General features: G+C 43.8%; 1 protein-coding gene across 2 annotated transcripts; it reads right to left on the bottom strand.

Moving 5' to 3' along the window:
- Positions 1–5952: 5952 nt before the first annotated feature.
- On the bottom strand, positions 5953–18520 carry LOC121575820 (PAK4-inhibitor INKA2-like). Of its 2 annotated transcripts, none has more exons than XM_041889111.1 (2): positions 18114–18520; positions 5953–8472 (listed from the first exon to the last, which is right to left on the bottom strand). In XM_041889111.1, exons 1-2 carry the CDS (start codon positions 18147–18149, stop codon positions 7327–7329), a joined length of 1182 nt encoding a protein of 393 aa, XP_041745045.1. In that variant the 5' UTR covers positions 18150–18520; the 3' UTR covers positions 5953–7326. The 2 variants fall into 2 exon arrangements, with proteins under 2 accessions (XP_041745045.1, XP_045079169.1); XM_045223234.1 differs by lacking the exon at positions 18114–18520 and adding an exon at positions 9637–9698.
- Between the last annotated feature and the right edge of the window lie 2976 nt (positions 18521–21496).

Here is a 21496-nt window from a genome sequence, read left to right as displayed (position 1 = left end):
TGAGGAGCTACCGTTTGGAGAGGAGGAAACCGGTCTCAGGGGGACGATGGGACGTGTGAGTGCAAACAGCCTCTTTAAAGTAGCTGGACACCCCACCGAGATAAGACTGGCTAAATACGAGGCTCAATTATTTAGCGTTCAGTGGCTTTAATAGAATTGGAGGAGCTTGTGGGCATTGGGGGGGAATTGAGGCCTTTGTTGCCAGGGTGAGTTTTAAACGGTGGCCGCTGAGCCGAAGCCACAGAGGTCACTTTTAGTCTGTGTGTCGTTCATTCTCACCTCGGAAAGGTCGGAGAGAGAGGCCTCTTTTTTTCTTCCTGCTCGCCCGGCCCTCACCACCGTCCTGGTTCAGACTGACGGCTGCTAGGACACACATAAAGCAAACTAGTTCCTGTTTGCTTTATGTGTGTCCTCTGTAGCTCAATTGGTAGAGCACGGCGCTTGTAATGCCAGGGTAGTGGGTTTGATCCCCGGGACCACCCATACGTAAAAATTTATGCACACATGACTGTAAGTCGCTTTGGATAAAAGCGTCTGCTAAATGGCATATTATTTTTATTATCGTTTACTGATCGCTATCACTCCTTCAGGTCATCAGTTGGTGTTGCCTACTGAGATTACCTTTTGGTTCACACTCCACAAGCTTCTGGTTTTACCCAGAACTGGTCTTGCCATATTTATAGGTATTTTTCGCTTCATTTGCTGGATCCAATGAACTGAGCAGGCTGGGCTGACATGCTTATAGCTTTTGCTGGGACTTTCTTAATATGAGAATGAATCTATAATATTGTGCTGTTATTATTTCTATCAATATTATCTATTATTATTATTGTTAAAAAATCACAACATTCACTTAATATTAACCTTACAAATAGCAGTGTTGGGTGATTTGGAAAGCCGTAGTCAATCAATCAATAATATAATAATTCTCATAGGAAAGGTTTTCATCTTTAGCTCACAATCTGTGGATACATTGCGATTAGAAAGGTTCAAAATTCATGTAAAACATCACAGCACAATTGAAAAATATGTGACACATGGAAACCAAATGGGGGTGGTCTATGGTGATAGGTGGGATGGCCTGAGTGGCTGAGGGGTGGGATTAAAGAGTTTACGTTCGGTAATGTATTGTTGTTATGTGCCTGCTTTATATAAAAGTAGCATGTATGGAAAATGTATGTATATGTAGCAGAAAAGCTGTAAAAACAACAAAAAAGATATGTGTCCTCCGAAGAGGAGGGTGGTGGATGAGTTAATAAAAAATAAAAAAAAGCTGTTGTACCCATCCTGCAAATTGGTACAGATCTCTTCAAATTGAGAAGGCCGCTCAGTAACAGATTTGTCATTGCAACATGTTCAGTAGGTCTATGGGTTTTCTCTTTGATGTGGGATTGGAAATGTAAAAGAGAGTCAACAACAATTACCACCAAAGACATTGTTGGACTCATTTGCACTTCAATACATTTAAAATTGGGAGAAAAACCTTGTAGGAAAAAAAAGCCTCACTCCTGTATCAACATACTGGTGGTGGAGGAATAAACATTAGCTTAACTTAACCATACAGATGGGATTCCTTACATTGTTAAGAATGTGACTGAGCACCAGATGAAATAATCAAATCATTCCTGAGTTTCACCTGTCAGAGCACCCATCGGTCTGTCCCCCAAAACTCCTTCTGGAGACCTGTGTTCATTATGTGACGCTCTAGTTGGCATATGGATAACGTTAAACCATGGCACACACTGGTCTGCTGTTTCCCAATCTATTAAAACACAAGTAACAGAGCACTCCCAGGCAGCTGCCAAATCATGTTGATTTGTGAGAACATGTTTATTTCAGTAACATGAGATTGTGCATGTTCTATTTTACATGCATCACTAGAGAGAGTGAAAGAATTATCTTGTTAGATGAACATGCACTACAAGAGGCCAGATGGCAAATCCTAAAAGAATTGACCCAGATTTAACTCTTGGTTTTATCCCCTCAAATATGGCTCTAATGGTATGACCTTGGTCTGCAGTCTTTCATTTCCAAAAGTACAGTATGGGTGTTTACATGCTGTTGCAGATGAACGTTGGTTTGCTAGTTCCTGCCTGCTATACAGTATGGGTGTGTATCGTGCTGTGGGAAGCACAGATTCTGAGCTTTTCTGAGCTGACAAATAGAAACAGTGAAATTTGAGCACATACCAGGGAGAGGAGACAGAGCAGTGGGACTGAACAGCTGAGGAGGCTATTGAAAGACCAATGTTGGTAGGTGGGAATCTGAGCCAACATGGATTCCAGGCAGCATGGCTACACTTTTATCAAGTTTCCTAACCCTGACAGTTATTCTGAATGCAAGTTGCGGGTGAATAAAAAGTCCAACTGTTGGATATTCTAACTCTGGCTGAATTCCAATAGGAATTACACATCACTTTGCAAACCAACATAATGTGACTTGCAGGTCTGATGTGGCCTGTAAACCAGGAGTTTCCTAACACCACTGCCAATATGTAAGACATTATGATATATGTAATGTATTGTCATAGAGTTTTTATTGATAACATTCGCCTAGAAACTCACTTGGTGAAAGCCACAGGCCTTTAAAAGGAAATAACTATGTCTCTGTCACTAACAAATTTAGTCATGGGCGTTAACTCTACAACTTATCAAAAAGAAAAGGCACCCTGGGAAATATGAAAATTAGGCTTTACACCATACAATGTTAAAACAACACCCCAAAATGATTTACTATGACACCACAGGTGTTCATTTCTTACACTGAGAAACTGTAACAGCGTCAGCACTAAGCAAAGTGAGTCCAATTTACTCTAAATCAAGTGTTATGTTCTACACTGTATGTGTTGCATATTACTCTACAGTAGAGCTATGAAAACACCACAATCGAGTTCCTTTGAACACCTTAAGAGTAAAGAGGGGAACAGTGCAAAAGAGTCAAATCTTTAATACTTTCAAAAATGTTATTTTAACACCAGTACAGTGGCAATCATATGTTCACAGAAAATAGTGTACATTTTTCACTTTCAGAGTTAAATTTACAACATTGATTTTGCTGTGCAGTTACATGCTAATCCCCCCACTCACTATAAAGTAATCCTTTTAATATGATCATCTCTTAATTTCTGTCGTTATATTTGGGGGGGAAAGTCAAAGTTCAACTACTATAAGCTGCGAGGGAGGCTGCCTGCTTCTTGCAAGGGGTTACATGTGTCTTGCAGGGCTGCAGGGTTGTATAGGGATGCTGTATGTGTTAAGCATTGTGCCCCAGATTTTTTATCAGGTGGTGCTGTGGCCGGGGCTGGGCTAGACAGCTGCCTAGCTAGGGGTTGGAGAACGGATGGGAAGGGGGGGGGGCTCGGGGATTGGTGGTCAGCCAGCATCCATCGCTTTTGTCCTGAGAGAAACTGGAACCAGTACGTCTATTTATTTAACACACTGATGGAATTGCGATACAGATTTAGACTTACTTTTGCCTGAGTTGATGCACAGGAGCTGACATGCTTCACACTAAAAGTGTCAGTCATGCTCCAGCACTTCTTAGGCCTATAGAGAATGCAGGGAGTAGAGTAGAGTAGGGCAAATCAAACTATTTTCAGTAAAGAGAAAGCTGGATTATCATTGATATATAAAACATATCCCCACAAAAAACAATAACTATTTCAAATCTAAATATAGCAAGACAGACTAATTCTTTAGAAGTATGTTGGGTCAATGTTAGAATCACCCAATAAAAATTGGTCACCGGTCAAAGAGTACATTTATGTTCGGAATATACAAATTCAATTTCCAGTCAAGAAACCAGAGTGGCACATCTCTACAGAAAAATTTTTAATTTACAAAGAGCCAGTGGCAGTTTTACAGTGCACACGTACACGCAGTAAGACTTTGAGGTTCGCAGAACCGCAGTTTTAACAACAATGCTAAAATGACAATTACAGCTGTAAATATGAATAAGACTACAGGCAGAGAGAGGCTCATAGAGGCTCTTATGGCATACCAGTTTTTGTAGAGACCATCTGTCTGTGTGTGTGTGATTTACTGAATATAATCCGACCTGAATATTGAAAAACCACCATGTGTTTTCAGTATATGGAGAGATATTTAAAGGCCCAATGCTGTCAAAAACCTGTTTTCCTGTGTTTTATAAACTCAGCAAAAAAAGAAACATCCTCTCACTGTCAACTGCGCTTATTTTCAGCAAACTTAACATGTGTAAATATTTGTATGAACATAACAAGATTCAACAACTGAGACATAAACTGAACAAGTTCCACTGACATGTGACTAACAGAATTGAATAATGTGTCCCTGAACAAAGGGGGGGGGGTCAAAATCAAAAGTAACAGTCAGTATCTGGTGTGGCCACCAGCTGCATTAAGTACTGCAGTGCATCTCCTCCTCATGGACTGCACCATATTTGCCAGTTCTTGCTGTGAGATGTTACCCCACTCTTCCACCAAGGCACCTGCAAGTTCCCTGACATTTCTGGGGGGAATGGCCCTAGCCCTCACCCTCCGATCCAACAGGTCCCAGAAGTGTTCAATGAGATTGAGATCCGGGCTCTTCGCTGGCCATTGCAGAACACTGACATTCCTGTCTTGCAGGAAATCACGCACAGAACGAGCAGTATGGCTGGTGGCATTGTCATGCTGGAGGGTCATGTCAGGATGAGCCTGCAGGAAGGGTACCACATGAGGGAGGAGGATGTCTTCCCTGTAACGCACAGCGTTGAGATTGCCTGCAATGACAACAAGCTCAGTCCGATGATGCTGTGACACACCGCCCCAGACCATGACGGACCCTCCACCTCCAAATCGATCCCGCTCCAGAGTACAGGCCTCGGTGTAACGCTCATTCCTTCGACGATAAACGTGAATCCGACCATCACCCCTGGTGAGACAAAACCATGATGCGTCAGTGAAGAGCACTTTTTGCCAGGCCTGTCTGGTCCAGCGACGGTGGGTTTGTGCCCATAGGCGACGTTGTTGCCGGTGATGTCTGGTGAGGACCTGCCTTACAACAGGCCTACAAGCCCTCAGTCCAGCCTCTCTCAGCCTATTGCGGACAGTCTGAGCACTGATGGAGGGATTGTGCGTTCCTGGTGTAACTTGGGCAGTTGTTGTTGCCATCCTGTACCTGTCCCGCAGGTGTGATGTTCGGATGTACCGATCCTGTGCAGGTGTTGTTACACGTGGTCTGCCACACTGCGAGGACGATCAGCTGTCCGTCCTGTCTCCCTGTAGCGCCGTCTTAGGCATCTCACAGTACGGACATTGCAATTTATTGCCCTGGCCACATCTGCAGTCCTCATGCCTCTTTGCAGCATGCCTAAGGCACGTTCACGCAGATGAGCAGGGACCCTGGGCATCTTTCTTTTGGTGTTTTTCAGAGTCAGTAGAAAGGCCTCTTTAATGTCCTACATTTTCATAACTGTGACCTTAATTGCCTACCGTCTGTAAGCTGTTAGTGTCTTAATGACCATTCCACAGGTGCATGTTCATTAATTGTTTATGGTTCATTGAACAAGCATGGGAAACAGTGTTTAAACCCTTTACAATGAAGATCTGTGAAGTTATTTTGATTTTTACGAATTATCTTTGAAAGACAAGGTCCTGAAAAAGGGACATTTCTTTTTTTGCTGAGTTGATATATTTCCATACTATGAGGTTGGAATAATGCTGTGAAATGGTGAAGATTATGATAATGCCCTTTTAGTGTAAGAGCTGTTTGAAAAGACCGCCTGAAATATCAGCCTGTTTTGGTGGGATGGAGTTTTGGCCTGCAGTAAATTAGTTAATAGACCAATAAGAACGAGAGTTCCAAACCTCTCTGCCAATAACAGCTAGTTTTCAGTTTTCCCTTCCACACTCAGTCCTAGAAAAATTATTGCTTGAGAAATTGCTCATGCTAAGAAGCTATTTTTGTTTCTTTTTGACAATTTTAATTGAAAACAATCACAGTAAGTTACTTAATTGTTACCCAGAAATTATTTGATACAAAAACGGCTGCATTGGACCTTTAACAAATCTATTTGACATCATGACATTTAGTCCTGTATGTACATGTGGAAGGATTTCCTGTAAACGTTCTCCTCCTCAGTTCTCTGCTTTCTACTTGAACTCTCCAGGCCCTGTTTGGAATTACATTCATATTACATATACATGTAACGTCACAGCTTAGGGTTGGTTTCAAAACGCTTGACAGCCTACGCTGAATGACTGCACCTCTTGTCTGTGCTGCTGGCTTGTCCTTATGTAACTGTAGGCAACCAGATGGCACACAGCTCTCTCTCCCTCTCTCTCTGCCATGTATAATACACTACCCAGGAGGATTGGCTGTAGAGTCAAGATATGCCATCATGTCTACATGTCTATTCAAACAGCTCTTACACTAAAAGGGCATTATCATAATTTTCACAACCTCATAGTGTGGAAATGTATATAAAACACAGGATAATCTGTTTTTTGACTGCACTGGGCCTTTAAACCTATCCTGTGTGTGTGTAGGTGGGTGGTGAAGGTGTAACAGAGGTGGTTCGGAACCAAGGACCCATGTGATGAGCAACCTTGCCTGAGACCTGAGTTAGCTCCCCAAGCTAATACGGAGGCTTTACCTCAGTGGGCTAACAGTCTTGTGGTGCACAGGAGATCCAGGTTTGAACCCAGTCGGTCACACAGGCCACATCCCGATCCCTGAGTGAGGCTGATGGACCAATATTACACTCTGTATGTATTCATCCAGCCGTCTGACTCTGGGCAGCGAGGCAGAGAAGCACCTGTGGTCGTGTTTAGTGGCAGTTCAGTGACTGTTTCACAATGTCATAGATAAAACATTTAGTAGTGCCCATGCAGGACGTGTCACATCTGATAGAAGTACGAGATGAGACATAAGGGTGGGGATACACTTGGGTATACCGTAGAATTCAAACATATGAAACAGGGTTGAGGTTTGAAACCATGATGATGCTGTAACAACTCAAGAGAAATCCGGAGCATTATTTTGTCCATCTTTAAGTACCGTCTATTGTATAGTCCAGGGCACTTATGCACTCATTAGAATCATATTAACTTTGGTGAACCCATCTATAAGAGGAAGTCCTGCTTGCTCTCACAGTCACAGACAAAAAGGTCTTAGGATTGTCAGACAAACAGTTGCCCTGATAATCTCTCCATTGGGAAATAGTCTGGATATTCATCCCTCAGTCTGCCTGTTCTTTGGGAGAAGGAGACAGACAGACACACAAACCTCCTTGTTTCCACCCCAGAGCTCCCAGCCAAATCCTCAACACCTGCCACCACCGCAGCATCCTGGAGCAGCGTCAGCATCAGACCCACACAGCCGTGTTGTAGTCAAACAAGGGCAGCATTTTCTCCACTCTGGCCTCCTGTCTCCACTCTTGTCTCCTGTCTATGTAAAGCCCTGAGAACTGGCCCTGGCTCTGGCTCCTGCTGTGTCTCTCCTCAGCTAGCTGGGGACATGGCGGTCCCTTACCCTGCTGCTGATGCCCTACACCTGCCCAGAACGGGAGGTAGAAGCTCCCCTTGCTCTGCTGCTTGGACACTTTCTTGGGCCTCTTGAAGAGCTCAGCCTCCTGGTTCTCGGGGACCATCCAGCCAGGCCTCTCCTTAAGGAGCTTGTCCCTGTCCGGCCTCACACTGCGCAGGAACTTCTTGAAGATGTTGGTGGTCAGAGAGACCTTCCTGCAGATCTCCTGGGAGCGGCTGAGACGGAGAGGGTGGGCCGGGGAGTCGGGCCTGTCGGCTCCGTCCGCCCCCACACCAACACCCCCAATCATCTCCTCCTTCTCCAGCTCAGGCAGGTCCAGCCAGTTGCCCACCAGGTCGGCAAAAACGTTGTCCCCCAGCACCAGGGGCTGCCGGTTGCGGCTGTGGCTCATGAGCGAGGAGGTCCAGTCTCTGGAGTCGTCCATGCTGTCCTGGGAGTAGTTGCTGTCCAGCGAGGGGCCTTCCTTGGACAGGCTGTAGAGGATGCCAGAAAGATCCACCACCTGGGCTGGGTGACCTGGCTGATGCTGCTCTGGAAACACTTGGCTAAGACGTGGGCCGCAGTACTCCACCTGTGGGGCGGTGTATCCAGACACACGGCAGGGGAAAGGGAGAGGCTGGCTCTCACTCTCAGTCTCCACTGTCTCCAGGCTGGAGGAAGAGGTTGAGGTGCCCAGGCTGCTCTGGTACCCCACCCGGCTCTGCTGCTGCTCCTGGCTGGTTGTCCTGACCAGGGGGGACCTGGGGGTCTCATTGTGGCCAGGGCCAATGGTACAATTGGGGCTGGGGATAGGGCCAGGGCATGTGTCCTCTGCTGGTGGTGGGGCCGCTCTTTGGACAGACCTCCCTGAGATGTCTAGCTGCTCCAGCGCTGTCTGTACCTGTAGAAGCTTGAGTTCCTGAAGAGCCCCCATCATGGAGTTCATCTGAGCATGGAGGCCATCTCCTGCCTCCTTCATAGACAGCTGTAGGGAAAGAGAGTGAGAGTGAGAGAGGAGGAGGGAGAGAGGAGGAGGAGGGGGAGAGGAGGAGGAGGAGGGAGAGGAAGACCAAAACAACAGGGAAATGGCCAGTTAGCTTCACAAAAGGACCCACAACTCATCCATTCAAGCACTTGACCCATAACCCTCTGTCAAATATCGACCATTGTTTTCATTGCCCCTCTACGGTTTAACTTACATTAGTTCACAGCACCTCTTAGGACAACTCAATGCACTCAAGGACAAACCAAAATGTACACATGGTACTAACATATGAATGAATTCTTCCTTTAGTGTTGCTACAGTTAATCTCTCTCTGCACTGTTGCCCTTTTGTGTTTTGAGGCCACACATGGTTTGTTCAGTCATGTGACCCATTTTGAATGATAGGGCCCCCATCTGGCCTGCATATGTGAGAGGACCCTGTCGCCCGGCAGCTGTAGGGAGGAGTAGCCCAGGCTGCAGCTCTCTCTCTCTCTTTCTCTGTCTCTCTGTCCCAGCATCCTGTGGGACTGAGCTTACGTCATGTGACCATGTTGTAACTGTTTCCCCTGCAGCCAAGTAATCCCTGAGGCAACAACCTGACCATGTCTTGACTTGTTAAAGAAGAAGCCATGCACCCTGACTCACTTTGATATGACAGTTATGTCTTTGGAATTAAGAATACACAGAGGCTAATGCAACCTATTAAAAGCAAAGCTGTGTGATTTTACATCAAATGCAGCTTTACAGAAATATACAAACATTTGGATCTATGCGGATATCCTTTTGAGAATGCCACGTTGCATATGAACATTTGAATAACGCATTGGAATAATGGATAAAATAATGGATAACATTTCAGTAGTCTGATCAACTATGGGTTTTCACTGAACACAGATCTCTCTGAATAGAGACTGCTTTCACCCTAGAACAACTCCAATTGGGTAATACAATTGGTCCACCATACCAACTCACATTAGAATGCAAATATCGAAACAAGTTGGATAAAGTGCAGTTCAATAAAATGACATATAGAAAACCTCTGGTCTGTCAATTTTCTTGAAACTTTTACAGGGCACACACGTCAACATTCAACTTTATATCTCCCTCCATTCGTCCAAGATCATCAATCTATCCAAGAGTCTAAGATCCTAATAAATCATCTTACCTTGTTATAACTTTCCCTTTCTCTTTTCTCCTCTCTGTTGGCTGCTCTGTCCATCCTCTCTGCTCCCCTCTCTCACCTTTCAAACAGCCCTTCCCGTCAGCCCCTATAAGAAGCCCCTGCCAATCAGGGCCAGTGCCTGTCCTGGCAGCCAATCAGCTGTGTGTCTAGACGTTAATCCCTAACCGTGGGGGTGGGTTCACTCAAGCACACATTAATTGACAAAGACTGGGTGAGAGTCAACAGCAGTGGAAGTGGAGTTCGGGTGCTGGGGGGTGTGAGGGGCGTTATGGGGGTGTTATGGGGGCCTTGCCATATGTTTAGATGTCTAGATGGATTCAATTATTGAAGAACGGGATGGGGGTGGGTGTCATAAGTCACAAGGTCAGTGATACTGTATCTGGGGACCATTAGTGCCTAGTGGGAAAGCATTGGATTCTGTTTTACAGTAACTAACACAATAGCATATGACAGACAGGACAGTATCACCAGCAGTGATTGAGCTGTGAGAGGTGAATATAATAATCTGTAAATTTGTCCTAGTGTATGAATGCTGTTTTTATTTAACAACATGTTACATGTAACAGCGAGTAAAATGTAACAACATGTTAATAACATGTTATAATTCTTCATATGAAAAGGGCCCTCGTGAATCATATTGAAAATTATTTTTCATATTGAAAGAGTAACTCAAGATAATTTGCATGAAAAATACCAACATTTTGCTGACATTCTTGTTTAGAACTGACAATAAAATATTTTAAATAATCTGTTGAATTTTGTAATTTGTCTGCTTTCAACCGTTACAAGAGTCACTGCACTGACAACCCCTAAACTAGCCTTTCAGTCCTGCATATTCAAACAAAGATCATTATGCATGAAGAAGCACTTGAAAAGGTCTCATAGAAGATCTCGTTATAATCTATACGCAGCTCAGCTTTCCACCGAAAATGAAAAGTAACATCAGTAGGCCTACTCTTGAAAAATACTAATATAGTGGAATAACTTAGGGTATGAATAACACTGTCAAAGGTCATATAATAAGCCTATAATAAGCCTGTCTATGCATATGCTGGAGACAAAGGAGTCTTTGTTCCTGAGTAGCCATTATAGAAGGAGGAGGTAATTGGAACGATGAGGTCGTCTCTGTGTTCTCCTGCGCTTCTCTGCGGTACTAGGCGCTAACATCTATGGTTGACTTCATTAGGTAGAATTAGCTGGAGTCTTTAGAAGCTGGGGAACAGACTGTATATAATTACGGTTTACTTCAAGCCACATCAAAGTTCAACCAGCATTATCACGATGCACACTTCCCAATTACTGACATCTCCATTAAACAACATATGGCTTTTTCAATAACATTACACCAGAATGATTGAAAAGATTACTTCACAAGGTATAGAAGCTAGCCTTCTACACCTTCACTACAACCCCTGTTTGGAGATGCTACTATTCATCCTATTCACATGGAATCTAGCTGGCTAACTTGTTCATGCATGCCATTTTTTAAGGCCCTGCTTACTGCTCACATGCAACCCTTCTCCTTTTCCCCAAATACACGCACTCCCTCCAGTTATCCAAAAGCACATGTCGTTTACTCCATCTTGACTCTCTGGCTCTGTTAAATTATTCATAATGTGCCCTGCGGAGCAGTCCTATTGTTGGCCTCACTGTGCCAACTAAGGCACTTGCTCTGCCAGCGCATGGCCACAAAACTTTTAGCCCAAATATGTCAGACGTTTCCAGATCATAGCCTATAGCTGGCATCAGCTTTCTGCTGGATGACACTGACTGAGTGACTGTGTCCCCCAGGGCAGTGTGCTGTGCCACCCCAGATGTTTACTGTAATGTGTTGCAGAGATGGCTTGAGTCAGTGGCTCATAGAAATGTACTGCTATTCGCCTCCCTCTCGTATTAACTGGAACAGACAGGCGCTGCTCCACATCCTCCAGGTGTAAATCTCAGCAAATGGGGAGGAAAACTGTGAAGCAGGAGCTTCAGGGCATGAAACACTGTGTGGTACCATTAACTTAAGCCATGTCTCAAATTCTGAAGCTAAGTCGGCAGCTTTCAGGAATGTTAGTATGTTAGCATTACTTCAGCAGTGTGATCTGTTAGTGTGTACCTGTAACTGTCAGCTGTAAAAGTTTGGGGAATGACAGAGTATGTATTGAGAAGTAAGAGTGCAGGTTAAGGGCAATCCAGCCATCCTCACACACAAACTGAAGCTAATTGGCAATTAAGTACTCAATGCTCTCAAACTCGGGGAGTAATCGCTGCCAATCCTGAATTAATGTTGGATGATTAGCCATTAAAGGTCCAGTGCAGTACAAATTCTGTTTTTCCTGTGGTTTATATCATTTTGTACAATAGCTTATGAAACTAACACTGTAAATGTGTGAAAAAATTTAATCAGTGTTATTTCCTGATAGTTGCTGGTTCAACCTGGACTCAGGGGTAGAAGTAACATAGTGAAACAAAATCAGGTACCTCAAATGAGTATGATATGTTACGTTTGGTATGGTATGTATTAATTTGTAGATGTCCATCATCCATTTCGTATGATATGTTACGAATTACAATTCGTATTATATTTAACGAATTACAAATTGTATGATATATTACGAATTGCAATTCATACATATGTTAAGAATTTACAATACGGATGATATGTTACGAATTCCAATTTGAGGTGGCTAATGTTAGCTAGGCAAGGGGTTAAGGTTAGGAGTTAGGTTAAATGGTTAAGGTTAGGGTTAGGGTTAGGTGAAAGTTTAGCTAACATGCTAAGTAGTTGCAAAGTTGCTAATTAGTTAAAATGCTACATTTGTCCGTGATGAGACTCAAACACGCAACCTTTGGGTTGCTAGACATTCGTGTTTTTTCCTTTCGTTTTTGCCTAACACTAACCTTCTGTCTTATGTAACCAAATGTAACATGTCATATTCATTTGAGTGTCCTGGATTTTCATTTACCATGTTACGTCTAGTCTATGAGACCAGCCTGGGTGGTTGAAAATACAATCTACACAGGACCTTCTAAATCAGCAGGTTTGCATGGGCGGGAGTTTCGGTAAATTGGTTAATAGACCAATAACAAAGAGAGTTCCAAACCTCTCTGCCAATATCAGCTAGTTTTCAGTTTTCCCATCCCACTCAGACCACTCCCAGACAGTCCTAGCAAAATTCTTGCTTGAGAAATAGTTTATTTCCAAAAACCTATTTTTGCCCATTTTAATGGAAATCGATTACAGTAAGGTACTTAATTGTTACCCAGAAATTATTTGATATTAATATAAAAACTGCTGCATTGGGCCTTTAAAAGTGAAAAAGGTGATGTCAGTGCTTCTTTCTTCAAAGTCATATCAAACTCTTCACTAAAAGCAGGAAAGGAGTGCAAAGGAGTGTTCAGTTAACACTCACGCTAGTCATTGAATATGCATGAATGTGAATTAAATCCCACCCAGCATAAATAAACAAACACTATATTGCACTCAGTTGAGATTAGGGTCTGTGCTCTTACATGTTTTCTCATTCAGTTAAGGGGAAAATTAAATGCGCGCAAACCTGACACGTTTGGAACGGTACAATCCAGCTCCCTGTATGTGTGGTTGTTCGCAGAACCCTTATTGACATGGTTAAACTGGATTCAATGAACAAAACAGTGTTGTTGGCCAGATGCAGGGGAAATGAGAGGCCAAGGCCAGCTTATCAAACCCTGGGCTATTGGAGAGCGCATTATCACACACACACACACACACACACACACACACACACACACACACACACACACACACACACACACACACACACACACACACACACACATCACCACAACCCCCCACACACCTCTCATTGAGTATGAATTGTAGGTTGTGTTGGTCAGGAGCAGTAATGGGATCTGTGTTGGGGGCATACAGGCCATGCCTCTGTACTACAGATGGGCAATATGGACAAAAATACATATCGCAATAAATTGCCTGAATTCATGCAATAACGATAAATAGTTTATCCCATTAATGTGCATCTCAGCTGTTGTTTTTGTTTTTCTACCCTTTAAACTACTACTACTAGTTTGATTGTTGTAGCCATGAATTGTCCCATTTACAATCACCCATATTAGTAAACTTATTTCATTTCAAACTTCATATTTCTCAAGTATAGGCTACTTATCGTAATGAACGATACCAGTAACATGTCTGAGATAAGTGTTTGGTATGGTCAGTGTCAATAATTTTTGGTTTATCGTCCTAGCTCTACTCTGTACTGCCCAGAGAGCAGAGCCCTGTTGTGGGGTGAGCCATGGCTCTGTACTGCCCAGAGAGCAGAGCCCTGTTGTGGGGTGAGCCATGGCTCTGTACTGCCCAGAGAGCAGAGCCCTGTTGTGGGGTGAGCCATGGCTCTGTACTGCCCAGAGAGCAGAGCCCTGTTGTGGGGTGAGCCATGGCTCTGTACTGCCCAGAGAGCAGAGCCCTGTTGTGGGGTGAGCCATGGCTCTGTACTGCCCATAGAGCAGCGACCAGAGGTGGGGTGAGCCATGGCTCTGTACTGCCCAGAGAGCAGAGCCCTGTTGTGGGGTGAGCCATGGCTCTGTACTGCCCAGAGAGCAGAGCCCTGTTGTGGGGTGAGCCATGGCTCTGTACTGCCCAGAGAGCAGAGCCCTGTTGTGGGGTGAGCCATGGCTCTGTACTGCCCAGAGAGCAGAGCCCTGTTGTGGGGTGAGCCATGGCTCTGTACTGCCCAGAGAGCAGAGCCCTGTTGTGGGGTGAGCCATGGCTCTGTACTGCCCAGAGAGCAGAGCCCTGTTGTGGGGTGAGCCATGGCTCTGTACTGCCCAGAGAGCAGAGCCCTGTTGTGGGGTGAGCCATGGCTCTGTACTGCCCAGAGAGCAGAGCCCTGTTGTGGGGTGAGCCATGGCTCTGTACTGCCCATAGAGCAGCGACCAGAGGTGGGGTGAGCCAGACCAGGCCTCCTGGGGCCTCTAACACTGGGAGGTGGTCTAATGGGCAGTTTCCTGGCCTGAGTGAAGCTGGAGAGACATTAACAAGCTACTTCTTTGGAAGAACTGTTTTGGAGACGGTTGGTGATCAAATCTGGAGCCTTGGCTCACAGTGACTAACAGCAGATTTGAGCCCGGAACAGAAGTCTGTACATGTTGTGTGCTGTTCAACTGAGCATTAGTTTACTATCCAAACAAAATGCATAACAATAACAATATCAAACGTTACTGCATCATTGTACTGCAAACGCTCAAGATAACTGTAATTACTTGATCTATAACCATGAAATTAATTAGGTCTTGAGCAACTTGTTTATATTTTCTGTTGAAGAATTTACTTTCACTGTGAATCACATTCATGAGATCTCTGTGCAGATTGGAATGGCATAAATAAAGTAGACCTTGTGGGAGGTTATCAGTGATCTCTGAAACACAATGATCACATCATGCAGCTGCCAACGTGACCCCGGACAATTTTAGCTGAGGGGAAGGAAGGGCCGGCTGGAGAATGGAACCACATGAGAGACTCCAAACAAACGAACTGAGACCACTGCTCCGACTCTGAAGCGTACCACTACCAGCCCTACGCCCTCGAGGTAACAAAGAATAAACAAACTCTGTGAGCACAGTAGCTTGACTAGCCACCTCAGGACGTAACGGCATTGGCAGAGTTTTTCTCTCAGAAGTTCCATGATCTTTACGGCTCACGCACACCTTCCTTTGAATAGAATTCCAAATTGACAGTTCAAATGTCTTGAAGCTATAGAAGAACCATAAAATAGAAATTAGTGTTAGTATCGATATCAAAAGCTTTGATATCCTTTAGTCTCACACATAACAGCACCATGCAGGTACTCTGGGGAACATTGAAAAGGATTGACTCTTAGTATGACTCATGATGAATCATCGTCGCTTAGCAACGTTGCATTGTTGTAAACTGAAGAATTTGTTTTGCCATGCAGGACTTCCATATTAAAGAAAATGTAAGTAAAGAGTCAAGGTTAGGAGATCTATCAGGCTCTGGTATGTTTCCAGCAGTCAGCAGAGGTTTAAACAGTCCCAGATATACGGGCGGCTGGTAGCCTAGCAGTTAGAGCGTTGGGACAGTAACCTTTTTCGAATCCCTGAGCTGGCAGGTTGGAAAAATCTGCTGATCTGCCCTTGAGCAAGGCAGTTACCCTCACAACAACTGCGCCGATGATGTCGATTAAGGCATCCCCCTGCACCTCTCTGATTCAGAGGGGTTGGGTTAAATGCATTCAGTTGTGCAATTGACTAGGTATCCCCTTTCCCTCAAAGTCCACTGTTCAGCTTGACCTCTTGACACCACACTATCCCACACATAGTGCTGCACTACCTACCAGTTATGGTGGGTGGATTAGAGGGTCACATCAGGCTCTGTTGCAGACTTTGGTCATTTTCTTGACATTACAGAGACCCTAGATGATAAAACAGTCCATAACATGAGACATAACATGGACTAGCTCTTAGAAAACTTTGCGGTGTTTAAAAAAAAAATCTATTCTTTTTTATATTATTAGCTCAGAAAATGTTTTGTATCATTACATACAGCAGGGAAAAACTATTGGATATCAGAGCTGCGGTAACTGCATGCCGCTCTGTCATTGCTCGTCCATATATGTATATATTCTTAATTCCATTCCTTACTTAGATTTGTGTGTATTGGGTATATGTTGTGAAATTGTTAGATCTCACTTATTAGATAGTACTGCACTGTCGGAGCTAGAAGCACAAGCATTTCGCTACACCCTCAATAACATCTGCTAAACACGTGTATGTGACAAATAAAATGTGATTTGATCATCAGGCTAATTTACAGCCCTTATTCTATTTTATTCCACTCTATTCTGTTGCCCTTATTCACACCCTTGCCTTTTCCCTTCACTGGCATAATGGTACAGTGTAACTCTGTACCATGGGTTTTCAGGGGAACCAGGATCGGCAGACACAGACAGACGTGTCAACATTGGCATGGGCAACACAAGCGAATTCAGTGCAGACAACCCAGAAGCCACAGAAGCGTAATGTTGCAGACCTTGCATGCTTTGCCCTGGCCATGTGGGTTAAAGAACATTCTACCCATTCGAAGAGCGTTCCAATAGGAGTTATGCCAGTAATTCTGCTTTGATAATGCTGTGTGTGCAGCTGCCAAAAGATCTGGAATGATGAGCAGTGAGTAACCAGAATGTGGTTCTTACATTTCAAATACAATTTTTATTTTTATTTTTACCAGAGTACCTAATAATGGCCCTATGAAAACAGAATGAGCCTAAAAAAACGATTTTGGTGGTTCCAACTGGATTTGATACAATAGCCTATTTAAACGTTTTGCATTTATTACAGTAGACGTTCAGGGCGTTTTCACATGAAATTCGTTACCCTGGTCCTGGAGCGTTTGTGAGAATTCTACAGGATACGTTTTCCTTTCACAAGACCTGAAAATTACAGTTTCTGGGTGCGATTAGCAAGACGCACATTCTACATGACGTTAGCGAGCTAGCTTGTTTACAACGAGCAAAAAAGTTCCACGCGACTCGCGCTTCCGCGTCACATTACCTGGTACTCAGGTCCTGGATCTTGGACCCACTACTCACGCAGGTCCAGGATTCGCTTCAATCAGGGTTCGTTTGCGTATCATAAGGGGATATGTGAAAGCGCCCTTAATTAAGTTTAAATTAACATCCTTCACAGTTTAAAAGGTGTTTAAAGAGAGTGTACAGCCTATACATGCCTCAGTGGTTAGGAATATTAATTGAAGAATATGAATAGAGGCAGCAGTTTAATATGAAAAGAAAAGAGAGCAGGAAGCTTGATCATTCATTCTACTGTACCATTTCTTCCCGTTCATGGCGCCCAGACGCATGCACAACGGTCTGCAAAAAGTATATGATATGATGTTCGCACTGAGCTATTTGATTTACTTGAGTAAATCATTTATAAACGTTGTCAATTGAACTGTGCCTTATTATGCATCCTCCCCACTGTGCAAAAACTGGTTGAATCAACGTTATTTACACGTCATTTCAACAAAATAATTCAATATGATGACGTTGAATCAACGTGGAAAAGTGATTGGATTTGCAAAAAGTCATCAACGTAGGAGAATGTAGTCTTTTGGATGTTTTATTTTTTAATTTCTTAACCTAAATCCAATGACATGGTGACATTTGTTGTTGATTTCACGTTGAATTCACGTTAGTTGACAACTCAAACAAAAAACGAAACTTTGAATTGTCTGTGCCCAGTGGGTCAGTTGTAAAACAATAACAATAACTAAATATTATAATTTATATTTTAGCAGCTGTTTACTTATTTTGTAACCCAGTTGCATTTTAACATGCAAATATCTGAATGCAAAATCTGAAGGCATTAAATTGTATATCAGAACAGTAGTTACAGAAAAAACAGAAAACAAACATTGTATACTATAACGAGCAGAAAACTCAAATAAGACAACATACCAGTTCCTGCTTCAGACGTCTTAAGCAAGTATCCATATTTTTTTGCTCTGACTTGGGAAGCTATCGTTCTATTTTTGTAGATGTAAGTAGGCTTTTTCAACTAAAATACTTGCTCGAGCTTTCAAGCATGCCTCTAACAAATGTCACACACATAGTAAGGGCCATTAAATTGTGCGCAGAAAAAAATAAACTTTGATAAAGAGACGACTATCGTCCTGACAGTGGAACGCTGCAAAGACGCTGATCTTGTTCTTGTTCGCGCGCGCCTCTTGTCATGTGGATTCCACAGGCATAAACTCTCGAATCTGTTGCTCTGTGTATATTTAGGCCTACTCCAAAAATTATTGCTAAATCCAAAGCATGCTTTAGGTTTGCACGGCTGCCTGTCGATATCTCTGACTTGTCATCCCCTGCTTTGCTTACAGTGTGCAACCTATATTTTTTCTCATTCATGAGAAGCGCTTCGGTTGAACATCCAATGAGGTTGCGATGTTTTCTATCGCACAGTGCTGACGCGGTTGGAGCTGTAATTAAAAAGGCATGTATTTGCAATAGAGGTCAGGTTATGAGTTATGTCCATGTGGTATTGAAATGAATCAATCTACATTTAGTTGAAAATATATAGCAGGTCTATATGTCGATAGTGTTTTAGACTAGACCTAATACACATTTCAATGAACTACAGTAGCAATTGCAACGGTGTGTAGACACCTGTTAATTTGAAATTATTTAAATGTCATTGAAATGGAAATGTCATTTAAATTGAAATGGAATGTAATTGTGCCTACTCTCGAAGGACGGATTTAACTCTTGAAAGCCTCCACATTCGATACACAGACGATGATTGGTTGAAAGCAAGTTGGGTTATGCATTAAATTGGTGCTACTCAGAAAAAGAACCCAAACAAGCATAATTCACATGACCAGTTCCACATGTGGGTAAGAAGACCCACAAGCCACTGCGGGCCCTCATGATGAGTTCAGTTCTTTTGTGGCCCCCACCCCCATCAAAGTTGCCCATCCCTGACTTTAAAAAGCTGCAAAAAGGTTTTACTCAGAGGAAGTGTTGAAGGAAGTGTCCGCTAAAAGGAGCAGTACATAGGTTATCTCAGGAGGGCAGAACATTGTCACCCTCACAGTTAGCAAGGAAGCACCTGAGTGACAGTCCTTTGTTGTGTGACCCCTGACCCGGATACAATACTAACTCAGTGGAGGAAGGAAGGGGTTGAACCTGACCTGCACCCCATTTATAAGTATTCCGCTCTTGCACAAGTGACATGCCTCTTGTATTGCAGACAGAGACACTTGGACCAGACTTCAGAAATGGAACTGGGAGTGGGAGCTCCAGAGCTATTATCATCTTGGTGTTTGTATCTGCCACGTTGGGCTTTCCCAGATGGATGCGAGAGGAGGAAGTAGCTCTGACTCCAACTCCAAAAGCAAGGAAATGGGGCAGGATGTATGAATTAATTATCTGAAACATCAGTGTACTTTAGAGAGAAAGAGAGCTGGCTGCTGCCTTCAACTCGCTGTGTCCTAAAACATCAGTGTACTTTAGGGAGAAATAGAGAGGCTGCTGCCTTCAACCTGCTGCCTCCTAAAACATCAGTGTACTTTAGGGAGAAAGAGAGAGGCTGCTGCCTTCAACTTGCTGTCTCCTAAAACATCAGTGTACTTTAGGGAGAAAGAAAGAGGCTGCTGCCTTCAACTCGCTGTCTCCTAAAACATCAGTGTACTTTAGGGAGAAATAGAGAGGCTGCCTCCTTCAACCTGCTGCCTCCTAAAACATCAGTGTACTTTAGGGAGAAAGAGAGAGGCTTCTGCCTTCAACCTGCTGCCTCCTAAAACATCAGTGTACTTTAGGGAGAAAGAGAGAGGCTGCTGCCTTCAACCTGCTGCCTCCTAAAACATCAGTGTACTTTAGGGAGAAAGAGAGAGGCTGCTGCCTTCAACCTGCTGCCTCCTAAAACATCAGTGTACTTTAGGGAGAAAGAGAGAGGCTGCTGCCTTCAACCTGCTGCCTCCTAAAACATCAGTGTACTTTAGGGAGAAATAGAGAGGCTGCTGCCTTCAACCTGCTGCCTCCTAAAACATCAGTGTACTTTAGGGAGAAAGAGAGAGGCTTCTGCCTTCAACCTGCTGCCTCCTAAAACATCAGTGTACTTTAGGGAGAAATAGAGAGGCTGCTGCCTTCAACCTGCTGCCTCCTAAAACATCAGTGTACTTTAGGGAGAAAGAGAGAGGCTGCTGCCTTCAACCTGCTGCCTCCTAAAACATCAGTGTACTTTAGGGAGAAAGAGAGAAGCTTCTGCCTTCAACCTGCTGCCTCCTAAAACATCAGTGTACTTTAGGGAGAAAGAGAGAGGCTGCTGCCTTCAACCTGCTGCCTCCTAAAACATCAGTGTACTTTAGGGAGAAATAGAGAGGCTGCTGTCTTCAACCTGCTGCCTCCTAAAACATCAGTGTACTTTAGGGAGAAAAAGAGAGGCTGCTGACTTCAACCTGCTGCCTCCTAAAACATCAGTGTACTTTAGGGAGAAATAGAGAGGCTGCTGCCTTCAACCTGCTGCCTCCTAAAACATCAGTGTACTTTAGGGAGAAAGAGATAGGCTGCTGCCTTCAACCTGCTGCCTCCTAAAACATCAGTGTACTTTAGGGAGAAAGAGAGAGGCTGCTGCCTTCAACCTGCTGCCTCCTAAAACATCAGTGTACTTTAGGGAGAAAGAGAGAAGCTTCTGCCTTCAACCTGCTGCCTCCTAAAACATCAGTGTACTTTAGGGAGAAAGAGAGAGGCTGCTGCCTTCAACCTGCTGCCTCCTAAAACATCAGTGTACTTTAGGGAGAAATAGAAAGGCTGCTGTCTTCAACCTGCTGCCTCCTAAAACATCAGTGTACTTTAGGGAGAAAAAGAGAGGCTGCTGCCTTCAACCTGCTGCCTCCTAAAACATCAGTGTACTTTAGGGAGAAAGAGAGAGGCTGCTGCCTTCAACCTGCTGCCTCCTAAAACATCAGTGTACTTTAGGGAGAACGAGATAGGCTGCTGCCTTCAACCTGCTGCTTCCTAAAACATCAGTGTACTTTAGGGAGAAAGAGAGAGGCTGCTGCCTTCAACCTGCTGCCTCCTAAAACATCAGTGTACTTTAGGGAGGAAGAGAGAGGCTGCTGCCTTCAACACGTTGTTTCCTTTTATTAGCCAGCTTGATTTCTCACCATTGTTATTATGGTTATTATGTAGGCCCCTGTAGCTCAGTTGGTAGAGCATGGCGCTTGCAACACCAGGGTTGTGGGTTCGTTTCCCACGGGGGACCAGTATGAAAATGTATGCACTCACTAACTGTAAGTCGCTCTGGATAAGAGCGTCTGCTAAAAAAAAGAAAGAAAAAA

Source organism: Coregonus clupeaformis, chromosome 10 (assembly GCF_020615455.1).
Source record: "Coregonus clupeaformis isolate EN_2021a chromosome 10, ASM2061545v1, whole genome shotgun sequence".
NCBI lineage: Eukaryota > Metazoa > Chordata > Actinopteri > Salmoniformes > Salmonidae > Coregonus > Coregonus clupeaformis.
The sequence above is the reverse complement of the archived record's forward strand: the minus strand, read 5'-3'. Positions and strand labels throughout refer to the sequence as shown.